The 17,802-nt window shown below is 53.8% G+C and overlaps 4 protein-coding genes across 4 annotated transcripts; 3 read left to right on the top strand and 1 right to left on the bottom strand.

Annotated features, from left to right (window-relative positions):
- Positions 1–175: 175 nt before the first annotated feature.
- Positions 176–783, top strand: BZA05DRAFT_419296 (uncharacterized protein; the record flags this gene model as incomplete). Its single annotated transcript, XM_051485579.1, has 2 exons — positions 176–547; positions 601–783. The coding sequence occupies 2 exons, from the start codon at positions 176–178 to the stop codon at positions 781–783; spliced, it is 555 nt and encodes a 184-aa protein (XP_051338999.1).
- Positions 784–1,491: 708 nt separating this feature from the next.
- On the bottom strand, positions 1,492–5,808 carry BZA05DRAFT_419295 (uncharacterized protein; the record flags this gene model as incomplete). Its single annotated transcript, XM_051485578.1, has 9 exons — positions 1,492–1,751; positions 2,103–2,597; positions 2,932–3,337; positions 3,370–3,468; positions 3,537–4,339; positions 4,481–4,551; positions 4,687–4,848; positions 4,910–4,959; positions 5,005–5,808. The coding sequence occupies 9 exons, from the start codon at positions 5,806–5,808 to the stop codon at positions 1,492–1,494; spliced, it is 3,150 nt and encodes a 1,049-aa protein (XP_051338998.1).
- A 1,624-nt stretch (positions 5,809–7,432) lies between these two features.
- On the top strand, positions 7,433–9,118 carry BZA05DRAFT_454096 (uncharacterized protein; the record flags this gene model as incomplete). Its single annotated transcript, XM_051487511.1, has 3 exons — positions 7,433–8,377; positions 8,504–8,604; positions 8,656–9,118. Coding segments are annotated over 3 exons (1,509 nt in total), but the record flags the coding sequence as incomplete, so codon positions are not given.
- Positions 9,119–12,507: 3,389 nt separating this feature from the next.
- On the top strand, positions 12,508–12,849 carry BZA05DRAFT_318257 (uncharacterized protein; the record flags this gene model as incomplete). Its single annotated transcript, XM_051480406.1, has 1 exon — positions 12,508–12,849. A coding segment is annotated over one exon (342 nt), but the record flags the coding sequence as incomplete, so codon positions are not given.
- Between the last annotated feature and the right edge of the window lie 4,953 nt (positions 12,850–17,802).

Raw genomic sequence — 17,802 nt, 5'->3', positions numbered from 1 at the left:
CAGGCGGCACGAACCAAGCGAGACCAATCGATGGTACTTCCACGAAACACCCAGCTAGTCATACAGGAGACCGCCATCACCACCATCAACGACGTGCAGTCCCTCACACTTCAACAGCAATCAACGCTATCACCATTGTTCGGTCCCCCAGATTACAACCACCACCAACACCACAATGGCACGCAATCGACAACACGACGCGGATGCTTCGCAGCTAGCCGTCGCAGCCGCGGCGCAGCGAAAGACGAATCTGCTGGTCTGGCTTAAACAACAGCTCAATAATAACCCTTTCCTGCCGCCGCAAACCAACCAGATCCTGACGGTCACGGCCTCCGACGGCGTCGCGGTATCCCCAGGACAAATCCAGCATTGCTACAGGACTGCCCATCAATACCGCCAGCTCCCGCGCTCTGATCCAAGGCACATCCAATGGCGCAAAAAACTCGCGGCTGGGTTGACGGCTTTCTACCAGGCCCAGAACGGCATACCCGCTCAGCTGTGGGACCTGCCTGATGGCTACTCGCTCATGGTGGAGAAGGAGTACAATGTATGATCTACTACTCTCAATGGGTGTTCTACTTGATGCTGATTGCTGGCTAGTACGGACGATCCATGGGAGCTGAACTCCTCTTTCTCTACGGTCACCCGCTCGGTATCGACAAGCGTTTCGGCAGTACGGAGACGTTTCTCCCGCACCTCCGCTGGATTGTGGCGGGTATGTCGCCGGGAGCATGTATCTGCCGGAGCTGTACGCAGTACTACACGGGAGTGGAGCCGAAATAGTACCTCAGAATAAACTATGGTGCCTGCGGTTTTGGTGACCAATCTTTTTGCGGTTCCTATTTCAAGCCAGCTAGCAGCCGGCAGCAAATATGAAACCCATCGTGTGCAAAAGTCACAGGTCATGTACCTTCCTATGGATACGGATTCCTGGACCGATGTTGGTGTGAATCGGTGAAGTCCTTTTACATCATGAAGCACCGAGTTTTGTATTGAAATAATCCTCGTGTACACTGAACCCCCACGTCATAGCAAACGATTTTCACTCTAAAGCCAAATCCAGTGGTCACATGTACTCGGTTGGAGTACGGACTTAAAGGTTTGGAGAACTTTTCGGTCCCGGCACTCAGCTGTTCAACTACCATCCAAAATACGGGCCGCCATCCGAATTTCCGAATTATCGGCCGCCATCCAGAGTTCGCCAGCTGATAACCGCTGTCCCAGGTGATGCATAATCAACCACAGGTAGTGATTGATCCTCATAGTGGAAATGAACGGGGTCTACCAGTCATCGCCGAGTAGTGAAGTTGCAATTCGAGAGTTGTCAGGTAATCTTTTTTTTATGTGGGGCTGGCTGTTGCCATGGAAACGTTCCGGGTCAAGAGCTAAAAGCCACTATGCCTTTCTATACCGCAGGCACCGTACATACGGCACAAATAATCACATTCTACTACGAATCCCCTTCCTATCTGGATCACAAGCTTCAACCCGTTATTCTGTTGCGTCCCACCACCTCAGAGCATCCTTCATCTGTTTGTTCAGCATGCCAAGCGCCTTGGTGTTTGTGTCACGGCTGGTGTGGATCGCTCGAGCCCGCTGGTTGTCGATGGCACTGGCGACGGCAGCTAAACACTTGTCGAGATCTTTATGGAAGAAGGCTCGACGTTTGTGGTAGTCCAGCTTTTCTTTCTCCAGCTGTTGCTTCGAAGGTCCGGTATTTTGGAGCGCAGTGCGCAAAGACATCCTGTCATCTGCGAGAGGTGTCGCAGACAAACCAGGAGGCATTGTGCCGCTTGGGGGTGGGGGTTTAGGTGGCCTCTCGGGCATTGTACTTGCTCCTACTAACTGCGGCGGCTTCGAAGGAACTCCCGGACGTGCGTTCGCATTTGGTCCGGCAGCGGATGTCGTGGTGGGCTTTGCTGGATCTGCTCGACGCACTGGCGGAAATACCGTCGGCTTTGCTCCCAGCAAAGGTGGGGTTATGAACATCTTCGACGAGCTGAACATCGCAGTTTGCAAGGTCTTCGCACCTTCCGCTGACGAAGTTAGGCTTAGTCCCATCAGGGAGTTTGTAACCATCAACAAGCCCTTTGCCAACACACCCTCCTTCTTGGCCTCAGCATTTGTGGCAGCAGTATCGACGAATATATTGAGGTTCTCCGTGAAGTTCGACATGTACGGCGCCTGTTTCTCTGCCTTAGCCTCAGCAGTGGCCGTTCTTGGAGCGACTGGCGTTTGTGGAGGGCCTCCGCCAATGGTGCCTCTTGGAGGAACTCCGCCAGTGGTGCTCCTGGGAGTGGCGCCACTAGTCACATTTCTTGGAGGGGCTCCTCCAGTGGTATTTCTGGGGGGGCTCCAAAAGTCACCGTTTTTGCAGGGGCTCCGCCAGTCGTGGTTCTTGCTGGGTTCTTGGGCGCCGGCTCCTTCCTCGGCGCATCTACTTTTCCCACACGTGATGTGGCGTTTGAAACCACAGCAGTACCCCTCGGCCCTGCGTTTCGTGGTATTGTTACGCTCGTCTCCCGACCCGTGATCCGTACGGCACCCCTTCGTCTCAGCTGGGTGGTGTTCTTCGGGACTGTGTTTTGGTTGCGCACCTGCGCAGTTGTCGAAGCGTGTGGAGGCGCATTCTTCTCCGGAACTAACCCGGGCCGTCTGATTGGTGGCCTAGGTGGTAGTGGGGGTGGGCGCGACTCGACGGTTAACTCTTCTGGATCCGTTTGTTGTGTGGTGCTGGTGGTTTGAGGCGCATTACTCCCCGGAATTAACACGGATCGTCCCGTTGGTGCCCTGGGTGGAAACGGGTCTGGCCTGGGTGGTAAGGGAAGTGGCGCAGGTGGTATGAGTGGTGTCCTAGGTGCTTTAGGTGGTGGCCTGGGTGGCAAGGGGGGTGGCTCAGGATGTTTTGCAAGTACGGCGGATGGTTCATACGGTGAAGGAGGGCCTTCGTCATGCTCTGCAGGATGTTCCTCCGTGGCCGGTGGCTCTGGAACCACCTTAATGACAGAACCAAGAGAAGCTTCTCCAGGATGACTGGCAAGTACGGTGGGATGTTCATATGGTGACGGCCATCTCTGCACCTCCTGGCCAACATTCTCCGCCGTGCCCAGTGGCTCTGGAACGCCCTTGGTGTCCGGACGGTCAGATGCCTCTCCAGGAAGATTGACAGGTACGAGGGATGCCATGGGTGGTAAGGAAAGTGGTGCAGGTGGCCTTGGGGGTGGCCGGGGCGGTACGGTGGGAGGCTTAGGATGTTTTGCAAGTACGGCGGGTGGTTCATATGGTGAAGGAGGGCCCTCGTCCTGCTCTTCAGCATATTCCTCCGTTGCCGGTGGCTCTATAACCCCCTTAATGTCAGGACCAACAGACGCTTCTCCCGGATGACTGGCAAGTACGGGGGATGCCAGAGGTGGTATTGGGGCCGACGCAGGTGACCTTGGGGGTGGTCTGGGTGGTACGCCGGGTGTCCTAGGAGAAAGTAAGGAGAGAGGTTGATATGGTGAAGGAGACTCCTCGGATTTCTGGGCAGCAAGTACCGGTGTGCCCGGTGGCTCTGGAACGTTCTTGGTGTCAGGACCACCAAGCACTTTTCGAGGATGATAATCCGGTCCGGGTGGACATTCAGATGGGGAGACGTTTTCCTCGGCCTGCTGAGCAGGATGTTCCTGCGTGCCTGGCGACTCCGGAACCTTTAAGGTGTCATGACCACGGGCAGGCTTGCTGGGGGCATCTGCGGTAATGTCCGCCGATGATTCTGGTGCCTTCCGTTCCGACGTATCGAACGACATGTTCGACGGCGTGAGGGGACTCGCGAAAGGGCTTGTCGAATGCCGCGATGGTCTGCGTACGGCGTTGCTCCTTTTAAGGTTGGGGGTTATCTTCCGGACTGAGAGAATCTCGGGGTTTTTCGGATCTTGAACATTCTCGGTCGTTCCACCAGAGGTTTCTCCGGCGAACGCGGATCCAGGAGTTTCTGCAAGCACGAGGAGAGGATCATATGGTGACAGCCATTCCAGGGCTCGCCGACCAGCATGTTCCCTCATATCCGGTGTCTTTGGAACCTCCTTGGTGTCCGGACTAGCAGCCGGCTTGCTGGGGGAAACAGGTTTCTCGTCCGTCGCTAATTCAGGTCTGTTACTATCCGACGTCTCAAAGGAAGTGTTTGACGGCGGCATTGGACTCGCGACGATGGCGACAGCTTCGCTCAGCGTAGCTGCGGGCTCCACGTGCGCTGAATCGGCATTATTTTGTGGTTCGGTTACAGTTCCGATAGGTGTCTCGGAATTATAGTTGAGGACGCGATCGGCACCGTACCATTCAGCGGCCTCAGCCAGTAAGTCTGGTGACGTTACCACGGATGCAGTACAACAGGCAAGTGCCCAGCCCCTCGAGACGACATCTATGAAGTTTTGACGCGTGGGCGGTGGGTGAGATGGCTCTGGCGGTTCGGTTGCGGTTCGGATGGGTGATGCGGAACTACAGTCGATACCCAAATCGGTACTGGGCGAGTCGACGAACTGCGGTGGTGCTTCCGGTGCGCTTCCCAAAGATCTAGTCCTTTGGTCCAGTATCCAGTCCTTTGGGAATAAGTCTACGACGTTTTGGTTGAGATCTGAGGGCAGACGGTTAGGACTCTCGGGTTGTTCATCTACACTGGGATCGGGTATGGGCGCACGCATTGCGTACTTTTTGGTATCAAACGGGGATGGAAACTGGTTCATGGAGCACCTAATGATCGATGTGATCGATTGAAGATGTATCATGATTGTGTGTTCGACATGATCGCTCGCGGTCAGAATGTAATCTTCGAATTGATCCAAGTTCGCAATCGCTTCATTAGCGTGGCGCCTGGGTAAGCTCGAGGTTGCGAGACCTATCGCTCGCATCTTTCAATCGAATTTACACATACATGCCCGGTTCAAGCAATCCGGCACCGTCACAGCCAAAATGCATCGTCTCCTTTTACCACGGAGAGTACAAGCTCAATGACGAAACATCAGATACCACATCTTCGTCTTCCTCATGATTTGGCTGATTCTCCATCACATGTTTTTTCCAGGCGTCTTTCAGATCACTCTGCCCATGCACGATTTCAGCATCTTCCGAATCCCTCGTTCCTTCCGAATCCCTCGTTCCTTCCGAGTCGCTCGTCCCTTCCGATTCGCTCGTCCATTCCGACTCGCTCGTCCATTCCGATTCGCTCGTCTCTACCGAATCGTTCGCCCTTTCTTCCCTCGCCGGCGTCATAACTTTGTGGACTCTTCGCACGACCTTCTTCGCTTTCTCCACGAGCTTGCGAACTTTGCGAACTTTTCCATTACTTGGACACGGAATATCCAACCTCTTCAGCTGACCCGGCAAGCTTCCCGCAATCATGCAATCCTCTGCCTTCATCGTGACATTTAGATCCGTCCCCCGCATTTGCCACACATACTCCTCCCACATGTAGAACAAAAAACTCGTCTCATCCATCAGGCCATAGAAGTGCGTCCTATCGTAGCCCCTGAACTTGGTCTCGATCCAAACAACGTGCAAGCCCACTTCCGTCATCGCCCGTCTGATGTGGATAGCACAGACAGGATCCCACGTGCGCACCCATAGCATCCATCGTTCGCGTTCTTCCGGCTCGCATAGCTTGGCGGTAATGATACCGGCACCGGTGGGCGTGGACGGGAACCGCAACGAGAGCCTACTGAGTGATCGGGATAGGACATCGTTGAGTTCAATGCCCGTGGGCGCAAGAAACGGGATTTGAAAGAGTGTCTCGGAACGGTGCTTGGCGTACGGCGGCGGCGGGGCGATAGACATTGAGATATTGATATGTGGCAGCTGCCGGTGGTGGTGATGCGTCCAGATGGTGTACCACTCCGTCACTCGGGATTGGATATCGAAGACGTTCGGGTTTGCTGAGTCATGTGACGTCGATATGTTACGTACTTACAGCTCGATTGGGTACCCCTGCCAAAGAAGGCGTCATATGGAAAATTTCTCCCCTCTAACCAACGAGTTGAAAGGACCGTTTGATGCTCACGTAAAATTACACTTTCCGAAAAAAACACTGGTCCGAAATTCGGACCAGTCTGTCACACGTCTGCCATGTGCCTCTTTAACGTTTCAACGTGGTCGCCATGTATATTTCATTTGCTGATCACGTGCTGATCATCCTTACTGATCTCGCTATCCCATGAAGTCACAAGTTAGAGCGGCGATGACAGATGCTTCTACTGCTTTTTATTAATTGCCGGACATTATATCGTGTACATGAGCGTGACGCTGCTCCAGCAATAAATGATTCGGCTCCACTCCGGCGGCGGAGTATCTGGACTTTGCAGCGACACTTCGTCAGGTTTTCAACATTGACACCTGTCAGCCACGCTGAAAATTGTCAAAAGGAATGTCAGAATCGTTTTCAAGGTGATTACAAGTATTAGTAGGCACGTGATAGATGACGCACGTAAACAGAGAGCCGAGTGATATGCAGTGAGCGATCACATCCTGTAGCCTTCACATATCACCGTACCCCCCGCGATCTGCTCCCCGCCAAAGCAACAAGGAAGCTGGCCGCTCGCTTCTACCAGCTCAAGGCAGGACACGCCATCACGGCGATCTACCTGAAGTGGAATAAGAAGCGGGATGATGACCATTGCTGGTGGTGCAACAGGCCTACCAAGCAGTCCCGCGAGGACCTATTCAAAAACTTCTCACGGTGGAGAAGTCAACGGAATGGCTTGTAGGCGAAGTTCGGGAAGGAGACGGAGAGAAGGAAAGAGAGTAGGTCGATAGCGAAGTTGTTCGCCGACGAGCGGTGCAGCGAGGCAATCCAAGAGTTTTTAAGAACGACGGATGTGGGGAAAATAGCTCTGCTAGACCTGGCGGAGGAGGATGAGGAGGATAGCAGTGCTACAGTTCGCCATAGTCTAGATAGGCTGCATGCGAAATAAAACAGGAACATCTCTCTCTCTCTCTCATATCACCGTAGCATGCGAAATAAACTGAAGATTTATCTCACACACTCCATCATAACACCGTGTAGGGCTACCCGTATCAGCTCCGTAATACGGTAGCCAACTAAGCTGAATATTCAGAGTCGGTACTCTCGAAGAAAAATCATGAAAACCGCCGAAGAGTGACTGGCAAGACAGCGACGAATGACTTGTCAATTCACCACACTCCTGTGAGTCATGTGATTGGTTCGGATCCTGTAGTGGACTTCAGAAGAGTTGTTCTGACGATCGAGACACGTGATGACGTCATCTTTTCTCGATTGGAGATCAAGAACCCTTACCCATCCATGGAGTGTGAATGTGAATGGGAGTGTGAGTGTGAGCCCATAGCCAAGTGTTTTTATTCGTCCGCACTAGTGCTTGCTGCGCTAGCCCTTCTTAAGCCCACGCTGCCGGAGAGCCCCACCAATATCCCCAAGGGTCCAACAATCACTCAACCCAGCCAACCTCGCAAAAACAACTTCCGAATTTCATCCTCTCCCCACGCATCCTCACATCCTCGTTTCAACCCCCACCCCTACCTTCATCATCATCCACCGCTGTCATCTATCCTTTCTTCCACCGCTTTCATTTCTCCTGTTTTCCGCCCTCATCCGTCGCCAACCCTCTCAATCCAATATTCTGTCACCGTTCCCCTAAACACCAAGAGATACAGGATGGGATATCGCATCGTAGCTGTTGCTGGTATGCCTGTCGGCTCCAATGAAGACGATGTCAAGCGCATTCTTTTCCCTAAGCGCGAGAGGTGGCCAATTCATCGCATCACTTTCGATCCGGTCAAGGAGCTTGTCTACATCCAGTTCGATCACAACCTGCACGGCATCGAGGCCATCAAGTTCCTCAACAAGAAGGGGTATACCGCACAGTGGTCGCCTACCGGATTCGGGACGTCTACCCATTCGTCCGCAAGCCCCGGTGTCGCGGATTCTTCGCCCAATGGAAGTCCTAACGGTGGTGGATTTCGCGGACCTGTTGCGCCTGGCTTTCACGGCGATACCTTCAGGAGGTACATCAAGACCCCGGGTTCGTCGCCCAAACTGAAGTCGTCTCCAACCAGTCAGCAGCCTTCGCCGCCCATTCCTACCATCCCGATGTCGACTGCCAGAGCGACCACCGTGAAGACCACCGTCATGTCTTCGGTCAGAGCCTTCGCGAAAGAGTACCAGAAAGTTGAGAGCGTCTTCGTCTCTCCGATCCCCACCGATATCACTCGTCCGATGCTGTGGCGCCTACTCGAGACGTACGGAAAGGTCAAAGGTCTTCGTCTTCATAAGAGGACTGGCCAAGCGTTCGCCGACTATTTCGACATGGTCGACGCTACCAATTGCGTTGAGAACTTCGAGCGAGATCACGGCTTTCCCGCCAACTGGGCTGTGAGTCGTAATGGCAAGAAGTGGTCCTACAATGATGCGTTTCATATACGCTCGACCTCTTCGGTCGGCCGTCCTGAAAGACCTGTGCCTTGTCTTCCCGAGTTTACACCATTTCGCCACAAACAGCCTCACTACGCTATATTCGGCAAGAATCAAGACAAGAAGTGCCCTTCCGTTGAGAAGAACGATGCGGTTCCGCTCGAGCAGAAGTCGCAGATCCAAAAGCAGTATGTTTGTCCGAGTTCCTATCGATTTACGATACAACTAACATAGCCTAGGGACGTCCAGGAGCAGTCTGATTCGGATGATCAGATCGAAATACAGGATACTGCCACGGTCGTCACCGCTGTTACTGGAGTCACGGAGCCTTTTGCCGATTACAAGTCAATGTTCGCTCAGCAGAAAGAAATGAATCAGCACTACAAGGAACTGATTGACCTCAAGGATCGTGCTCAGGCGAAGGCAGAGCTGGATTGGATGGCCGAGCGTCACGAGCTCATCAACCGCCTTGCTATCGCTACGGATATGGCGACTGCTGAGCGTGCTCAGCACGCTGCCGAGCGTCAGGACCTTCTCAATCGCATTCTTGCGGCCGAGCAGAAATCTACCGCTGGCGTCAACGGGAAGAGCGATCTGCAAGATGCCATGCTCCACGATATCAGCACCTCGAAGGGACATCTCATGCTCATCGATGAGCAGATGCAGGCTCTCCATGATATCCTCACCAAATACCCAGTTTAATCCCGAAGGATAGAGTGTCAAACTATGGCTCATGGTTTTTCTTACACTTCTCTCGACTGTCGTAGTAGCGAGAAGGTTGCCATGGGTTTCATATTAGTCTTGGGGTTCCAGTTTTGTCGGATGATCTTTCTAACTGCTCCCATGTCCTGTATTTCTTTCGGATTCTTTTTTTCTTTCGGATTCTTTTTTTCTTTCGGATTCTTTTTTTCTTTCGGATTCTTTTTATGTTTGTCTGTGTCTCATTTCCCAGGTGCCAGGAATATGCCATGACGATACGAGCCTTTTGGAGTGCTAGGAGTGCCGGTGTGAAGTGTCTTTACGCCCAGGGAATGTTGAATACGACGAAAAAGCGAGGGTGCGAATGGGCATCTTCATTGTACGGGTGCAAGTGTTTCATTTCACCTTGACTGTGCTCATCACTGAAGCCATCTCACCCGTGGCTAGAGGGAACATTGGCGGATTCCTCCGATATCTCCCTTAAGAAAACCAGTAAAGGTAACGTCGAACCCCTGATTTATATTCACTTCACACCCAGCGTCGATAATCACTCGTGCAGAACGCCAAGAGATTTACCGCTTCACCGCTGCCTGCATTGAAAGATGGGCTTCGACAACAGCCCTTCCTCCCTTCTTAGGCCGCGGTATTCATAAATAGGTTCGTGATAGCCGGCGAAGTACTTCCATATCGTGAGTCGTGACTGGACTGTTAGTTGCGGTCCTACCGTAACGTGGCATAGAAGGTAGTACTGTGACTCGTGAATACTGAATATCACCGCCCTTTGTAATATCACTTGCCAGTGCTGTCAACCGTCCATCCCGTCCGTCTTTGAGGTTGCCCAGTCGGGAACGCAATAGGTCAGGCTGAGGAGACTGAGGACTAAAGGCTTCCGGGCTGGAGAAATGAGGACGGATACCCTACAGCGCCCGGAATGCCCTGAGACACTAGGACACTGCTGGCGGCGTGGCGCCACGCAGTGGGGCCGGTGTGAGGATGCGTGGCTGGGCAGCTCTATTTCGCCCGAATCATATCTGGTTCCGGACGACTGGTGACCGGAGCTTAGGCGTCCAGGTCATGTTCGGTGTCCTGAGCGTGATGGGGCCTACGAGCAGCCCGCCTCCAGGACGAACCTGGAGGCCTACAAAGCACATTTGTATAGAGGACCCTCTGCCGCTGCAGAAGACAGACGATAATCAAGATTTTATACTCCTATATTTGACAGGTTATGAGCCGGGTTTGACGCTGAAAAATATCACTTACTTGAGAAATATTCTATCTTTCACCATCCTGGTGGATTGCCTCCCGGCACATCTCTCTCTCGAAGTTTATCGCTCTCTCGAAGTTTATCACTCACCGTCTCTTGAGAATCTACCCCTCCCGTTCGCATAACTTCGCTCGTCACTCGCCGCTCGTCGCTCGCATACCTTCGTCGTCGCACGTATACCTCCTCCGAAACCTCGTATAGACAATCACCATGTTTATCTACATGTGTAAGCACGGATCAACCCCTCTGCTCAATGCAAGCAATTACTACACCTGGAAAGCAGACATCACGATGTTCCTCACCTCTGAAAACGCACTCCTGATAGTGCTGGGGAATGAGCCTGCACCGGCAGGCCAAGGCTTCCAGGCTCGGGAGACCTATCTGAAACGATACGGGTTTGCCACTGGCATGCTGTATTCGTCGGTAGAGATGAGTATTTGAGCTATGCTGAACAAGCTACCCGATAGAGAACCAGCTGGGGTTTGGGCGGTCCTCGCGGAGAAGTTGGACACCGCTTCGTCACGGACTGGGCGACTTCCTATGGCGCAGCGCTTTTGGAAGATGATCATGCGACACAGCGAGAAGGTGGCCGACTACATCGCCACGATGACGAATCTGCAACGGCAGGTGGATGGAACAGTTGAGGAAATTCCGAATGCAACAATCATGTCCCATCTTCTCAGAACCCTCCCGGCAGCGTTCAAGAATGCGGTTGACATGGTCAGCCTCCGGCCCGAGGAAGACGAAACCCTTGATTCGGTCAGAAATGTACTCATCGAATACGAAAACGCTGAGAGGACGCGCAACGAACAAACCGGTGGAACCACCAACACCGCCAACACTACCAGATATGCCCTCATCGCAGCCACCGTCACCAACCCGGAGGTCTCTCGTAATTCCAAACACAGACCGGCACAGGCAGGCAACGTTCAAGCAAGCGTGGCAGTCGCGGTAACGACGCTGGCGGTCAGGGGGAGAATCGGAAACCGTATAATAGTCGCAAGGCGACCAACTTCGATGGCGAGTGTTGGCACTGTGGGAAGAAAGGTCACTGAGAGCAAGATGGCTTCACCAAGAAGAAGGCCATACAGCAGAATGCGACGACAGCTTCTTCCCACTACGGCAATGAGGTTCATGGTCTCTCCACCGCGGTTGTAAGTATTGCAGCGGCGCTCGCCGCATGGATCATAGACTCGGGTGCTTTCCACCATCTGTATGGCAACCGTGAAATCTTCCGAGAGCTCCGCGCTCTGGCTACACCACTACTGGTCAAGGTCGCCAATGGAGCTGTGTGCATGGCCATCGAAATGGGAAGCGTTCACTTCCATCTTGACTGCGCGATACTGCTGACAATGAACGTACTATATGTACCAGACTTTTGAGTGTCGCTGATCTCGGTGGACCGCCTGGAAGAGGCAGGCTGTGAGGTTGTTTTTCAACTCGGTCATTGCCTTCTGCGGTCACGAGCCATTGGGCAACAGAGATCGAGAGAACGGCGATCCGGTCCACGCGTGTGCACTCTGCTCGGGGGTGTCATACTGGATGCGCAAGCAAACTACGCTGCGGGCACCGCAACAGGCACGGCTACGGCGAACTTCACGTTTGCCAGTACATCCATGGGAAGCAGCAGCGCCCTCACCCCGTCGGCAGACACGACAGACCTGGACACCTGGCACCGACTGTTTGTGCACCTCAATCTCGCCGATCTCCGCGTCCTACTTCCGAAAGACTGCTACGTAAAGCAACCTGCGAAGTCCATCAGCTCCGTGTGCATGAAGGCCAAAGCAAAGGAGCAGTATCAACGCCAGACTCTGTCCCGCAGCGCGGACAGAGCTCCCGAGATTATTCAATCGGACCTGTGCGGACCGATAACGCCACCATCCCAATCCGGCTGCCCCTACTATATGCTTTACATCGACCACTATAGCCCGCAGAGTTGGGTGTTCTTCCTGCGATCTAAGACGTCTGCGGAGATATGCGCGATATTCCAAGAGTTTAAGGAGAATACAACAACGATTCCTTCCGGTGGATCCTTACCCAGTGCGTCATCTCCTATGAGCCGTCTCCGCCCTACACACAGCACAAGAATGGTGTGTCGGAAAGGATGATTCAGACGCACAACTCCAAAGCTCGCGCCATGATGATCGACGGCCACATACCTACAAGCATGTGGGCCAAGGCGGTGTATGCGGCGAACTACCTGCACGCGAGAAGCCCTACCGCAGCGAATAAGGGCATGACACCTAACGAGAAACTGCACGGGACAGAGCCAGCTGTGGCGCATCTCCGCAGCTTCGGCTGCCGCACTTATCGAGCTGTACCAGCCAGTCAGCGGACGAAGTTTGGCTCACGAGCTGAGATGCACTACCTTGTTGGCTACGTACACGTCAGTACTACAATCTTGCGTCTCTGGGACCCCGCAAGCCGGCAGGCGGTACAGGCATCCAACGTTACCTGCGACGAATCCGGTGATAGTGAGCGCGGCATCACTGCAAGCGAAGGCATGCATAAATTTCAGATTGGGGACATCACACCAGGTGTCCCGGCTACGCCTGGTGACCAGTCATTACCAACAGCATATCTGTGGCACGGGTACCTTTTCCGGAAAGATATAATCTCCAAAAAAGGGCGCGAGCGGACACCCACCAGATCTAGTGTGGAAGAGGAACCAGTGGATCGTGCATCTCTGGTGTTCTACCGGGAAGCAGTTGCTCACCCGGGGCTCGGCTCAAAGTGGGTTGGTACTGTTGACGAGAAACTCCGGTCGCTGGCCGAGAACTCGACATGGGATTTTATCCGGTGGGAAGACGTTCCGACTGGGATTACACCCATAAGCTCTTAGTGGGTCTTCAAGACCAAGCAGCTGCGTGGCGGAGGCACAAGACAAAGACTACGGTGGAGACGGTAGTGGAGACAAGGACAGAGTTAACAGTTGTGGAATTAACAACTTGTTGCGTGAGGAACTAATTACAGAGGGGCAACGGCCAATTTATATAGGAAATCCTCCACTTCTTCCTGCAACCCGATAATGACAGTGGGCGTGTGCTAGACCCTGAGGAATCCTTCGCTGCAGTGCCCGCTTTCCAACTCACACCTGCGCAGCCGTTCAACCTCTGCTCTTACATGCACAGCCCCAATCCTGTGCAACTCATTCCTGCGCTGCCTAATCGCTTCCTCCCGAGTCGTCCGATCGCTGTCCCGGCCCTTTCTCGGTTGCCCTGTCGCCGGCCGTCACAGTAGTTCCCCCTAAGGCCTGAGTCCCCACAAGAGCAAGTTGAACTGGTCCAGACTGCATGGGGTAACGATGGTGGAAGTCGTCAACGGTGTCACGGTTCAGAAATCCTTGCCTTAAGTAGCTACTGGGATGATGGCCTTCAGCCATCGAAATACCTTTTGGGCGAGTGATGTAATACTTTCCCAGCATTCTTTATCACAGTTTGATGGCTGCTATAAGGTCATGAATTCAATTCTCACGGCGAGTGGTTATTTTCCCCCGCTGCGGGGTAATTCAGGAATAGCATGGCTTACACTGAGTGGTGTATTATGATTCTTATCATGCAATATCACTCATTGGGGTTAACTACTTGAAGGCTGCATGGAGGAAGCCCCTAGAGAGGGGATACTGTCACGGTTTACAAATCCTTGCCTTAATAGCTACTGGGATAATCACCATCACTCATCAAAATACCTTTTGGCCAATTGGTATAGTACTTTCCCAGGGTTTTTTTTTACGACACCGGGCTTGCAGCTCTGTAAGGGTTTCTTCGGGTTTCCGGGGGGTGTTGCGTAGCCCCTCCAATTCACCAGCTACCAGAGTTTGCCCTGAGGTTACGGCTGTTAAGCACTCTTCATCCTCGCATTCCTTATGGCCGTCCCTAACTACTGAAGCTGGTGGCGGTGGGATTGGCCCGGCGAGTGGGTGTTTGAGGGAGGCATCAAGGAGGGATACTGGAAACGTTTTGTGCTTTTGTACAGTTTCTAATATTATCACGGCTCCCGACAGAATGACGAAGGAATGACGAAGGAAGAGCTGGCGCAAGAATTAGAAGAGTTAGCAGGCAGTGCACAGGCAGTGCACTGGCAGTGCAAGGATGAGTCGTAGAAGATTGGGGGCTGTGTGCGGGGAGCATGGATAGTGCGGCTGCGCAGGGTATGAGTCACCGAAGCGGGGTACTGGCAAGCTGGATGTCTCAGGGTCAGGCACACACCCAGGGTCATTGTCAGGTTGCAGGAAGATGTTACGTCTCGCGACGGAATGACGAAGGGAGGGTCGGCGCAAGGATTGGGAGAGTTGGGAGGCAGTGCACAGGCAGTGCACCTGCAGTGCAAGGATGAGTCGCAGAGGATTGGGGGCTGTGTGCAGGGAGCAGGGATAGCGCAGTAATGAGCCGCAGGGGATTGGGGCTGTGTGCAGGAAGCAGGGGTAGTGCGGCTGCACAGGGTATGAGTCACGGAAGTGGGGTACTGGCAAGGTGGATTTCTCAGGGTCTGGCACACGCCCACGGTCATTGTCAGGTTGCGGGAAGAAGTGGAGGATTTTCTATATAAACGGGCCGCCGCCTGTCTGTATTTAGTTCTTCACGCAACAACTTGTTAACTGAATCACTGTTACCTCTGTCCTTGCCTCGGCTGCCGTCTGCGCCGTAGTCCTTGTCCCTGCCTCTGTTCTGAGTTGCCGTCTGCACTGAGCCCTGCCTTACCTTGTCCTCTGAACCCGTCTTGCCTCTACCGAAGGCAGAACCCGATCCCCAGCCCGACTTCGCTACCTAGAGCCTTGCCCGACCGTGCCGTTACAGAAGAAGTGGAGGATTTCCCATATAAACGGGCCGTTGCCCCTCTGTATTTAGTTCTTCACGCAACAACTTGTTGATCCAACAACTGTTACCTCTGGCCTTGCCCAGGCTGCCGTCTGCGCTGTAGTCCTTGTCCCCGCCTCTGTTCCCAGTTGCCGTCGGCACTGAGCCCTGCATTGCCTTGTTCTCCGAACCTGTCTTGCCTCTGCCGGACGCAGTATCTGATCACCCGCCCGGCTTCACTACCTGGAGTCTTGCTGGACCGTGCCGTTGCAGATTGCTGTCCAGACTCTGAATCCCGTCTGCTTACTTCTATCCAACTCTTATTTATTCTATGACTACCTATTCCAGGGTTCTGATCACTTCTGAACGCACTGTGTTTGCTCTGACTACCCATGAGAACACCAGGGTGTCACACTATGTTTCTGTAACGGCACGGTCGAGCAAGGCTCCAAGCCGCAAAGTCGGGCCTGGGATCGTGTACTGGATGCAGCGGGGGTAAGACGGGTTCAGAGGACAAGGCAAGGCAGAGCTCAGTGCAGACGGCAACTGAGAAACAGGGACAGAGACAGAGACTACAGCGCAGACGGCAGCCAAGGCAAGGACAGAGGTAACAGTTGTTGTATTAACAAGTTGTTGCGTGAAGAGCTAATTATAGAGGGGCGCCGGCCTGTTTATATAGGAAATCCTCCATTTCTTCCTGGAACCAGACGATGATTGTGGGCGTGTGCTAGACCCTGAGAAATCCTCCTCGCCAATACACCGCTACGGTGACTGACACCCTGCGCAGCCGCGCTACCCCTGTTACCGGCACACAGCCCCAATCCCGTATGACCCATTCCTGCATCGCTGACCGCGCTGCCCCTTGTGCTACCCCCGCGCTGCCTCCGCACTGCCTTCAGACCCCTGCTCCAACTTCTACTCGAACGTTCCAAGGTGAGCCATGATAGTAGACCCTCCTAAGGATCTAGTTTTGACGAGAGCAAGTTGGATTGGGCCCGGCTTCATTGGGTATTGTTAAAAAAAGCCGTCCACGGCTTGCACCTCCACCAGGTGTTCGTCTAGTTCCCACGTCGGCGACGCGAAACCCCTTCATTTGACCTGGTACTGAAGTTTTCCCCTGAGCAGTCGGCTGTCCAGCACTTCGTTGACTGTCGATTCTTCTTGGTCGTTCACGGTTTCCGGCAGTGGTGGCCGGAGGATCTGGCCGGGGAAAGGGACGTCGGCTGATGCATGAAGAAGTGATACAGGGAATATGCGGTGGTTCTGGACGGTATTCAGGATGTCCAGCTCGTATGCGTGGGTTCCGATGGCCCGGGTGATTTGGTAAGGTCTGTGGTGCTTATTCTCTGGTTTCTGGCTCAATCGCTCCGTTCGCCAGTTTCGGCCGTCCACCCATACCATATCTCCTGGCTGGAAGGCTGGGGCAGGAGTCCAGTGCAGGTCGGTGTTGTCCTGTTGACGTGCTTGGGCGTAAAGCATTTCACTGCGGGCAACGCCGTGGATCTGCTGCAGCCGTTCTGCTGGGGTTTGTGCCTGTCGTTCCTCATTCGTGTCAGTTCGAAAATCGAGCTCGAAGCCGCAACGGGGGTGGTAGCCTAGGTTAGTAAAGGACGGAGACAGGGTGGTAGTGTCGGATGTTAGGTTGTTGCCAGCGAACTTTGCCAAGAATAGGTAATCCACCCAGTCGTCTTGGGGGTAGCTCACGTCCGCTCGGAGGTGTGATTCCATGACTGTATTCATTCGTTCCGTTTGGCCGTCCTTCTGGGGGTGGAAGGCAGTAAATAGTCGTGTCTCGATGTAACAGCACGGTCGGGCAAGGCTCCAGGTAGCGAAGCCGGGCTGGGGATCGGGTTCTGGGTTCGGTAGAGGCAAGACGGGTTCAGGGGACAAGGTGAGGCAGGACTTAGTGCAGACGGCAACTGAGAACAGAGGCAGGGACAAGGACTACGGCGCAGGCGACAGCCGAGGCAAGGACAGAGGTAACAGTGATTGAATTAACAAGTTGTTGCGTGAAGAACTAAATACAGAGGGGCAACGGCCCGTTTATATAGAAAATCCTCCACTTCTTCCCGCAACCTGACAATGACCGTGGGCGTGTGCCAGACCCTGAGAAATCCACCTTGCCAGTACCTCACTTCCGTGGCTCATACCCTGCGCAGCCGCACTACCCCTGCTTCCTGCACACAGCCCCAATCTCCTGCGGCTCATTACTGCGCTATCCCTGCTCCCTGCACACAGCCCCAAATCCTCTGCGGCTCATCCTTGCACTGCCGGTGCACTGCCTCTGCACTGCCCCCCAACTCTCCCGATCCTTGTGCTGACCCTCCCTTGGTCATTCCATCGCGAGCCGTGACAGTAGTCCCTCCTAAGGCTCGAGTTCCCACGAGAGCAAGTTCGACTGGTCCAGGCTGCATGTGGTATCGTCGATGGAAGTCGTCCACAGCTTGTACCTCGGTAAGGTTCTCCTCTGGTTCCCATGTTGGTGCCGCGTAGCCTCTCCATTTCACCAGGTACTGGAGTTTGCCCCTGAAGTTCCGGCTGTCGAGGACCTCTTCAACCTCCCATTCTTCTTGGTCGTCCACGATTACCGGAAGTGGTGGTGGTGGAATATGTCCAGGGAAGGCATC

Source organism: Tricharina praecox, assembly GCF_024521635.1.
Source record: "Tricharina praecox strain CBS 144465 chromosome Unknown BZA05scaffold_14, whole genome shotgun sequence".
NCBI classification, from domain to species: Eukaryota; Fungi; Ascomycota; class Pezizomycetes; order Pezizales; family Pyronemataceae; genus Tricharina; species Tricharina praecox.
This window is presented reverse-complemented; position numbering and strand designations above follow the sequence as displayed.